Source organism: Phoca vitulina, unplaced genomic scaffold (assembly GCF_004348235.1).
Source record: "Phoca vitulina isolate PV1807 unplaced genomic scaffold, GSC_HSeal_1.0 scaffold52, whole genome shotgun sequence".
Classification (NCBI taxonomy): Eukaryota; Metazoa; Chordata; class Mammalia; order Carnivora; family Phocidae; genus Phoca; species Phoca vitulina.
The window spans coordinates 2773592-2783223 of NW_022589755.1; the positions used below are offsets into that span (position 1 = coordinate 2773592).

The following is a 9632-nucleotide window of genomic DNA, read 5'->3' on the forward strand; positions in this document are numbered from 1 at the left end:
GGACCGCGGCTTGGGACTGGGGGGGCCCCCGCCGTCACGGCCCTCACCGCTAATGACAGGTTTGGGCTGCTTCTGTGGCCCGCCTGCCCCGTCACCCCCCAGAGGCCAGACAGGACCCCCCAGGGACAGACAGACGGACACACACAGCCTCGGACCTGCTGACCTCACACCAGCCGGCCCTACCTCACCCAGGGGCCAGCACAGGAGCAAGGACCCCTGGCTCCCCGCTCACATCCCAGTGGCATCTTCTCTCATGTTTGTGAGCCCCCCTCAGAGCCTTGGGCACTGTGTCTCCCCTGGTCCTTGTCTCCGAGCCTCTGAGCTTGTTTCTTTAGAACGTCTTCTGTCTGTAGACCCCATTGTTTTACGACTTGGTCTTTTTCTCACTCTGGATGTCTGTGCTCCAGTCTCTGTGTCTGTGTGTTGGTGTCATCTTGTCACCTTTTTGTGATTCCCCAGTCCTGCCTGTCAGTGTGGGAGTGTGGGTACCCCATCCCTTCTTGCTCTCCTTGCAATGGAAGGAGCTTGAGTGCCCCCCCTGCCCCCTGCCGGGGAAGACCCAGGATGCTGAGCAATCCCCTGACCTCTTGCCGTCACCCACCCCATCTCCCTCAGCCTCCTGCAGCCAGGAAAGATGGAATTAGGGGAAAGATGATCCCACAGCCTCAGGGAGCAGGCCAAGGCAAGGTGTGTGTGTGTGGGGGGGCGGCTGGCACAAGCCAGGTACACTGACCCAGCCCCAGACTCCTGACCTTTCCCATAGAGCATTCTCCAAACGGCAGAATGGCAACACCTTTCTCTCCACCTGGGAACCAGGGTTTAGGGTCTGGACACCTGCCATCTGGGTCTGAGGGAGGAGGGAGCTGGGGTCCGGGATCCTGGGTTGAAGGAGAGGGTCTGGGGTGGCACCCCTAGTTCCCAGTAGGTGGAAGGGGCTGCCATTGCGAGATCCCTATTGTTGCTCTCAGACTGGCCCCGGGCCCAGTCCCTATCCCCTCGGGCCAGTCCATCCCCCAGGCTGGTGGCCTGAGTCACCTTGGCTGGCCCTGCCGGTCTAGGGGGGGGGCTACGTCAGTTCTCCCCTCACTGACGCAGCCTTGGGCCCCCCACGCTGACTCAGCCGGAAACAGGCCCCCTGAGGGGCGGAGACCCAGTGGTCAGAGGCCTGGGTCCCTGCGGGAGCGGGGGCTGGGGAGGGCCCCTGGGGGGCCCTGGAAGGGGTGGCCGTGACGGAGCAAGAGAGAGAGCTCTTACCTGAGGCAATGAGGTCATGTCCCACCATGGGGGGGCTGTGACCTCACCTCCCTGGGGACTTGAGCAGTCGTCCCCCACCCCCAGTGGTGGGGGATGGGAGGGGAGGACTCTAGCCACCATTCATCCCCAGAGCCCCCCTGCCAGCTCAGCACAGTTTTGAGGGCCAGAAAGGGGCCTGCAGGGGGAACTTTGGAAGTCCTGTCACTTTGTCTTCTCACACCCATCCTGGCCTTGGTCCTTTGCTGGGAGGGGGGATGCTCCCGGGGATGGGGCTCTAGACTTGGTCCGTCACTGGCTCTGCCTCTGGCCCTGGCGCCCATCAGGGTGCCTGTGTCCCCACGGCTGTCCCGTCCTCCCCGCATCTCCTGCTCCAGTCCCTCTGTGCATTGCCATCTCTGCCCGGTCCCCATGCCCACTCCCTGGCTGAGCCACTCTCTCCGCGTGTCTGTCACCCTCACTGTCTTGCCCGCTGGCTCGCCATCTCCAACCCTCCCAGAGGCCGCATCTTTCTCTGGGTCTCCCTGTATGTGTTAATAAAAATCAAGGAAGAGAATTGCAATGGTTCATATTTATTGACAGCTGACTGTGTGCCCTACACGAGTGAACTCATCCTTACCCAGGCATTGGGGGGGTGGGGGGGATGGGTGCTCGGTTATCCCCATTTCACAGATAAGGAAACTGAGGCACAGAGGGGGTGCAGCACCTGCACAAGATCCTACCTCATCTGGGCATCTCATGCCCTCTCTCGGTCCCCTGTCTCTGCTTCTCTCCCCACCTTCACATCGCCCCTGCCTGTCTCCCGGAGACTCTGCTCCTCTCTGTCCCCATTGCTCAGCACCTCCATCTCTGAGTATCTCTGGCTCCCTGCCTCTGTCTCTTGGGGCCTCTGCAGCTTTGTCACCGGTGTGTTTCTTCTGCCACCTGCCTCCCCTTTCTCTAAGCCTGCAACTCTCTGTCCCTTTTCCTCCTGGAGTCTCTGTGGGTCTCTCTGCTCCTGCAGTGTATCTGCTCAGTGTCCCCATCTCTCCGTGTGTCACTGTCTCTCTGTCTCTGCATTTCAGACTCTCCATCTCCACCTCAATGTCCCCATTCCTCCAAGCATCTCTGTGTCCTTGCTTGGGTGTCACACTCTCCAGCCCTCTCACTTTCTCTGTCCCTTGGAGTGGCTCTGCCTTGCACGTCCATCTCCCCAGGCCTGCGTCTTGTGGCTCTGTCCCCAGCTCTTCCCGTCCCTCTCTCCCCAGCCTCCCCACCTCTCCGCCCGCCGTCCTGGTCCAGCCGACCCCCGCCTGCAGCCTGCAGCCGGGCCCCAGCTCTCGAGCCGCGTGTGTCTGCCCCTGTGGCGGCCCGGCCGAGGAGGTGGAGGGAGGGGACGCCAATGACCTCACCAGCCCCTCTCCGACCACCCCCCCCTTTCTCTTTTCAACTTTTCCAACTTTTCCTTCCGTGCCCTCCTCTGAGAGAGGCAGCGTGAGCCCTGCGAGGCAGCCGGCTCCGTCTGAATGGAAAAGGCAGGCAGGGAGGGTGAGTCAGGATGTGTCAGGCTGCCCTCCCCTGCTGCCTGCCCCCCGCCCGCCCGCCCTGGCCCCCTATATAACCCCCCAGGCGTACACACTCCCTCACTGCCACGGCCCTCGCTGCTCACACGCACATGCCTCCCCTCCCCAGGCCGAGGCCCAGCTGACCCCCAGGGCTCCCCCCCCCCACGGCAGCGGACAGGGAAGGGTTAAAGGCCCCCAGCTCCCTGCCCCCTGCCCTGGGGAACCCCTGCCCTGTGGGGACATGAACAGTAAGTTGGTTCAAGTTCATGGGGTGGGGGGGACAGGAAGGGAGGAGGGAGGGCCCGTGGCGAGGAGGGTGGGGAGCAGACAGGCTCAGCGGAATGGGACAGAAAGAGACAGAGGAGAGTGAGGGAGCCATGGGGAGGCAGAGACGGAGAGGAAAGGAGATTCCGAGAAAGCAGGAGGCCCAGAGAAGAGACGGGCAGAGAGAGACGGGAGGACGAAGCTGAGACGCGGAGAGACGCACAGGGCAGCGCGAGAGAGATGGAGACCCCCAGACAGACGGAGAGAGAGACAGATGCCGGGAGGTGACCCCCAACGGCCGGGGACCCTCAGGGAGTCAGCGGGGACCGAGGGACGCAGACGCCCAGGCATCCCGACAGAGAGGTTCCGGGAGGGAAACTGAGGCAGAGAGCCCCCCCCCCCCCCCCCCCCCCGCCCAGGAGGTGAGCGCAAGTCCAGAACACCGACCCCAGCCAGGGGGAAGAGAGAAAGAGAGACAGTGGTGCAGACAGGAACGGGAGAACCAGACAGATGCGGACCGACGGACAGACAGCGGCCGGGGAGGGCCGGGGGGCGGGCTGGGGGTGTGATGCGGGAGCGGGGCGGCCCGGGGGGCGCTGATTGGCTGGCGGGAGCGGGGGTGGGCGGGGCAGCTGGGGGATGGGCTGCCGGGGAGCCAGCGGGCCGGAGCCCCCGAGCCGTGCGCCGCCGCCGGGTCTCCCTCCGCCTCCCGCGGCCCGGCTGCGCCCGCGCCTCTGCCTCTCTCCGCCCAGGTGTGCTCCGGGGGGCATCCCCGGCACCACGGCCCGGCCTTCCGCGGTCCACTAGGGGGTGGGGATGTCCCCCTGGGGAGGGGTCTGGGCCCCCGGGTTTCTGTCCTGGTCTCCTTCCTCTGCTCTCAGTCCGGCTCGGGCTCCCGAGGCCCGGGGAGGGGGCAGGTTCTGGCCTGTGCCTCCCCCCTCATGCCCCGCCCCGGGGCCCAGATTCCGGCGTCCGGGGGCGGACGGGAGACGCCCGGCCCGTCTACCCGCCCCGGGCCGCGTCTGCTCCGACGGGCGGGGCAGCCAGAGCCGGAGAGGGAGAGGGAAGCCCGCCCCGGCCCTGCGACCTGCCCTGGGCGCTCCACCCTGGGACTCAAGACCCCCCAGTCCCTCCTCCCTCAGACCCACCAGTCCGGTCTGAGCTCTCTGCTTCCTCCCGCCCCCAGGTGTTTGCTGCCTGGTCCTGGTCGCCCTGAGCCTGTGGCCAGATAGAGCTGCTGCCCCGGGGCCACCTCCTGGCCCCCCGCGGGCCTCCCCAGACCCTCGGGCTGAGCTGGACAGCGCCGTCCTCCTGACCCGCTCCCTCCTGGCGGACACTCGGCAGCTTGCGGCGCAGCTGGTAGGAGAGCCTGGAGGGGATGGGCTGGGACCAGGACCAGGAGTGGGGAGGGCTTCTGGGCTACCACGGTGGCAGAAACGGGGGGGAGGGAGGAGTTTGGGGCCTGTCTGGAGGATGGAGGGACCCTTGGAGCTGGGCAGGGTTCCCCTCAAGGCTTCTTTGCCCCCACAGAGAGACAAATTTCCAGCCGACGGAGACCACAACCTGGACTCTCTTCCCACCCTGGCCATGAGTGCAGGGGCGCTGGGAGCCCTACAAGTAAGGGAAGGGGAAAGGGACAGGGGCAAAGGTGAGATCTGGGCATGGAGGGGGTGCGGGGGATTGGGGGCCAGAGCAGGCAGGTGGCAGGTGTTCCCTGATGCCCCCCATGCCCTGTGTCCTAGCTCCCAGGTGTGCTGACACGGCTGCGAGCGGACCTGTTATCCTACCTGCGCCATGTGCAGTGGCTGCGCCGGGCCGGGGGCCCTTCCCTGCGGACCCTGGAGCCGGAGCTGGGTGCCCTGCAGGCCCGGCTGGACCGCCTGCTTCGCCGGCTGCAGCTCCTGGTAGGACACTCCAGCCCCCAGACCTGACACCTAGACTTGAAACCCGAGACCCCAGGACCCTCTGAGACCCTCCTCTGTGTCCCAAACCCTGTGGCCCCGAGACCCCCCCAGACCCTGCCATCTCCAGACCTCAGAACCTAGACCTTGAGGTCTCAGACCTTGAGCTCTGAGTCCCTAAGACCTCAGATGCTGGTCGTGAGCCCTTACTACCCCCAAACCCTGACTGCTAAAATCCTAGACCCAGCACCCTGAGATCAGAAAACCTCAGATACCACTTCCTGGGCCTGACCGCAAAGACCCTGGACCTCAAATTCCAGCTCCCCATTCTGAGAGCCCAGCCCTCACCCATGAGTCCCTGAGCTTGGATCGAAGAGACCCCACATCTAAGACCCCAGCCCCGAGATCTTGGACCCGACCCCAGACTGAGCCCGCAGCCCCCAGCCCTCACCTAGCACCAGGATCCCAGTCCTGATTCTATAGACCTCTCCCCCAATCCCCTGGACTGGGCCCTGGAATTCCAGCTCTGACACCCCCACCTTTTGGTCCCAGTCTTCATTTTCTGAACCCAACATGCTGAGAACTGCCCACCCAGAAACCCTACCCCACAGGCCAGAGACACTCCAGAAGCATGCAGCCTGGACTCCCCAACCTCCCATTCAGACCCCTTCCTGGGACCCCCACTGCACCCCTGACCTATTGCTAACCCTCTGTCCTCTCCCAACAGATGTCCCGCCTGGCCTTACCCCAAGCACCCCCAGACCCACCAGCTCCCCCGCTGGCCCCCCCCGGCCTCTGCCTGGGGAGGCATCAGGGCAGCCCACGCCATTCTTGGGGGGCTGCACCTGACCCTTGACTGGGCCGTGCGGGGCTTGCTGCTGCTGAAGACTCGGCTGTGACCCGCCACCCGGAACCACCAACGTCCTTCGATGCCACATCTTATTTATTTATTTATTTTGGGACTAGGGGCACAGCAGCAGGAAAACACCCCCTCCTTCTCTCCCCCTAATTCGAGACGGTCCCTCCAGGAGACCTGGGCAGAGTGGGGGGGTATCTGTGCCTTATTTATACTTATTTATTTAAGGGGGCGGGTGGGAGGCAGGTGGACTTGGGGACCAAAGGGGCAGGGAACTGGAGTTCTAGATTCTTGAATCACTTAAGAAGTCTGGCCACAGGTTTTCCCTGTCCCCTAGCCCTCTGGGCCTGGGCAGGAGCATATATTATTTATTAAACAATTACTTTTTGGGTTGGGGTGGGGAGGGAAAGGAGGCCTGGGTTTTTGTACAAAAATGTGAGAAACCTTTGTAAGATGGAGAAAGGGGAATTAAATTTGTCATACACATCCACTTAGAGGCGATTTCTCTGAGTGCTGAGGGTTGGGGGCTGGTCGCCGGGGTCCCTGGAGCAGAGAGAGGCAGGGACCCTTAGTGGGCAGGACAGCAGAGAGGAGATTGTTGGTCCCCCAGGGACCCTGAGTGCTGAGGGGCAGGGTCTGAGCCTGTACTTTGTAGGCACTCAATAAATTAAAGGAAGGTTCCAGAAGGCCATCCTATGCGCTACAATACTTGCATGTGACAAAGCTACAAGTTTGATGTTCGTTATGGTGATGTTCACAACAGCAGATCAGAAACCACCTAGATGTCCAACGGTGAGGGATGGTTTAATAAATTACACCCATCCATGTGATGGAATACCATCAGCCATGCCGAGGGGATGAGACGGAGGCTGCTTTAAGACATAGAGAAAGCAGGCTACTGACCACTGCATGATTCCCATTTTGTGTTTGGATGGATGGATGGATGGATGGATGGACAGATGTTTTTAAAAGTCCTAGAACATGGGGCATCTGGCTGGCTCAGTCAGTAAAGCATGTGACTCTTGATCTCGGGGTCATGAGTTCCAGCCATACACTGGGCATAGAGCTTACTTTAAAAATAATAATAGGGACGCCTGGGTGGCTCAGCCTTTGGCTCAGGTCATGATCCCGAAGTCCCAGGATCGAGCCCCGCATCGGGCCCCCAGCTCAGCAGGGAGTCTGCTTCTCCCTCTGCTCTTCACCCAGTTCTCATGCTCTCTCTCTCTCTCTAATAAATAAAATCTTTAATAATAATAATAAGTCATAGAAGAAAATGCACCAAAATGTTGACAATGGTCCCCTCAGGGTGGAAGGTGGGGTAGAGTTATGAGTGACTTTTTTTAAAAATCTGTGCTTGTCTGTATTATCCAGAATTTCTACAATGACCATGTATTTTGCATGACACATTTAAAAAAATAATAAACACTTTTTAGAATGGAAGAATACCAGTCAACACCTTCTCCCCCAATAAACCCTCAGAAGGAGTTAAGAATCACGGCTCACTGAGTCCCTGCTCTGGACCGTGCCTTAAGTGTGGGGTTTTACTTACACGATCCCCTGAATGCGCCATTATGCCCCACTTTACAGGCGAGGGGAGGAGATGTGGGGGGGGGGTTGTTGTTTAGGGTCACATGGCTAGGGAGAGACAACTGTGATTCTGCCAGAGGTCTGGCTCATTCCAAAGCGCACGTCCTTCTCTTTAGAACCCATGTTCAGCAGTTGTTGCCACAGACACAAATAGGTTACATATGGGGAAACTGAGGCCCAGTGGGGGTATGAGTCTTACTCAAGGTCCAGAGGAAGGTCAGTGGTGAGCTGGGGCTGTACTCAGGTCTCCCTTCTTAAGAGTCAGAAACTCTTGGTTAATTATCCGTTTACAATATCCAAGACAGCACCCCCCCCCACCTGCGCCCCCCCAAGGGTCCAGTGTTTTCACTAGTTTGGGTCTGGATTGGGGGCTTCTGATTCACAGACTTCAGCCCTCAAGACTCTAGGCCACATCTTGGGGAAGGGAGCCCATCCGTGCCCCCTAGAGAGTTCCCAGAAAGAGTCCTACACGTGTCTGATGAGGTCACAAAGCTCCCCCACCGGAAGGCTCCTCCCCCAGGCCAGGGCTGACCACCCCCCCCCCTTCAGGGCCATGGCCAAGCCCTGGGGAAGCTCCACCCTCTGGAACCGCTGAGCTCCCGCACCTGTGAAGCCCAAAGGGCCAGTACGGGTGGGCTGAGGGACACCGGGCAGGCCATGGGCCCAGGTGCCCGGCTCCCTGACTGTGTGTCCGTGGTGACTCACCTTTTCTCCAGCCGCCATGAACCGGTTTCAGAATATCAGGCACATGGAGCCACTCCAGGGACCCTCAAAATGGGTCCCCACTCTGGGCGAGCTGCAGAAGACCCTCCAGAAGGGCGAGTACCTGCCCCTCCGCCCGCTGCCCATGTTCGAGAGTAACTTTGTCCAGGTCCCCAGCTTCCTGTACCCTGGGGGTGGAGAGGGGCAGGAGGGGATTGGAACTCCCTGGGCTGGGGGACTTGAACCCAGGCAGGTATGAGGCAGTGGGGGTGGGGGTGGGTGGGGCTCCGGTGGCAGGGGGCTTGGGCTGGGGGTGCCAGAGGAGCACAGGAGAAGGAGTGGTTCCAGCCCCTCTCCCTGGCCCCCCAGGTGACCAATCGAGGGGCCCCCGTGTACATGCACCACAGAACCAACCGTCTGACCATGGGTGTGGCTGCCTCCCTGCCAGGCCTGGTATTCCCAGACATCCTGCTGATCGCTCAGCCCGGAGAGGGCAAGGAGTGCTCCAACCTTGTCCTCACCAGGTGCCTCCATCCCCCCTGCAATCTGCCCCAGGAACCTCATCCTCACCAGGTGCCTCCATCCCCCCCACCTGCCCCAGGGAGTGCCCAACCTCATCCTCATCAGGTGCCTCCCCCCCCCCCCCCCGTCTGCCCCAGGAACCTCATCCTCACCAGGTGCCTCCATCCCCCCCATCTGCCCCAGGGAGTGCCCAACCTCATCCTCACCAGGTGCCTCCATCCCCCCATCTGCCCCAGGGAGTGCTCCCACCTCATCCTCACCAGGTGCCTCCACCCCCCCATCTGCCCCAGGAACCTCATCCTCACCAGGTGCCTCCATCCCCCCCACCTGCCCCAGGGAGTGCCCAACCTCATCCTCATCAGGTGCCTCCCCCCCCCCCCCCCGTCTGCCCCAGGAACCTCATCCTCACCAGGTGCCTCCATCCCCCCCATCTGCCCCAGGGAGTGCTCCCACCTCATCCTCACCAGGTGCCTCCATCCGCCCCATCTGCCCCCGCCCTGTCCCATCTCCTGCTCTACCATCTCCATCTCCTTCCTGCCCCCACCCCCCAGGATGCTCCCGCTGGACCTGGCCCACCTCTACGTGCATGACTTGTCTGCCTGGCGCCTTAAGCTGCGCCTGGTCACAGGCCGTTACTACTACCTGGAGCTGGACGCCCCTGATAACGAGGCTGGCTTCCTGTTTGACCGCTGGATCCGTCTCATCAACCTGCTCCATGAGCCTGCCACAACCTGGGCCCCCAGGACTCTGAATACACCCACCATGGACCTGGCCCGTGTGGTACCTCCGGCCTCCACCTGGCGCCTCCAGGTGGGCACCGCCCACACAGCCCCCAGGGGCAACTATGGTTTTAGATTTCAGAGCCAAGACAAACAGCCTAAATCCAGAATCCCAAGAAATGAGGCTGGGGGCCTGGATGACAGAGGAGGGGCTGGGGGTTAGACTCCTGGGTCTGAGGGAGGAGGGGCTGGGGGCCTGGACTCCTGGGACTGAGGGAGGAGGGGG

The 9632-nt window shown here is 61.8% G+C and overlaps 2 protein-coding genes across 2 annotated transcripts in view; both read left to right on the forward strand.

The window, feature by feature from the left end:
- The first annotated feature begins 3627 nt into the window (after positions 1–3627).
- IL11 (interleukin 11) lies at positions 3628–5972 on the forward strand. The gene is given in 6 exon segments (XM_032388899.1): positions 3628–3811; positions 4246–4418; positions 4590–4676; positions 4802–4963; positions 5688–5744; positions 5746–5972. Coding segments are annotated over 6 exon segments (777 nt in total). The 3' UTR covers positions 5860–5972.
- A 2152-nt stretch (positions 5973–8124) lies between these two features.
- FAM71E2 (family with sequence similarity 71 member E2) overlaps positions 8125–9632 on the forward strand; it is a 5309-nt gene continuing 3801 nt past the window's right edge. Inside the window, exons 1-3 of the mRNA XM_032388900.1 lie at positions 8125–8274; positions 8475–8629; positions 9179–9437. Coding sequence (XP_032244791.1) covers positions 8125–8274; positions 8475–8629; positions 9179–9437 — 564 coding nt within the window. The remainder of the gene's footprint in view (positions 8275–8474; positions 8630–9178; positions 9438–9632) is intronic.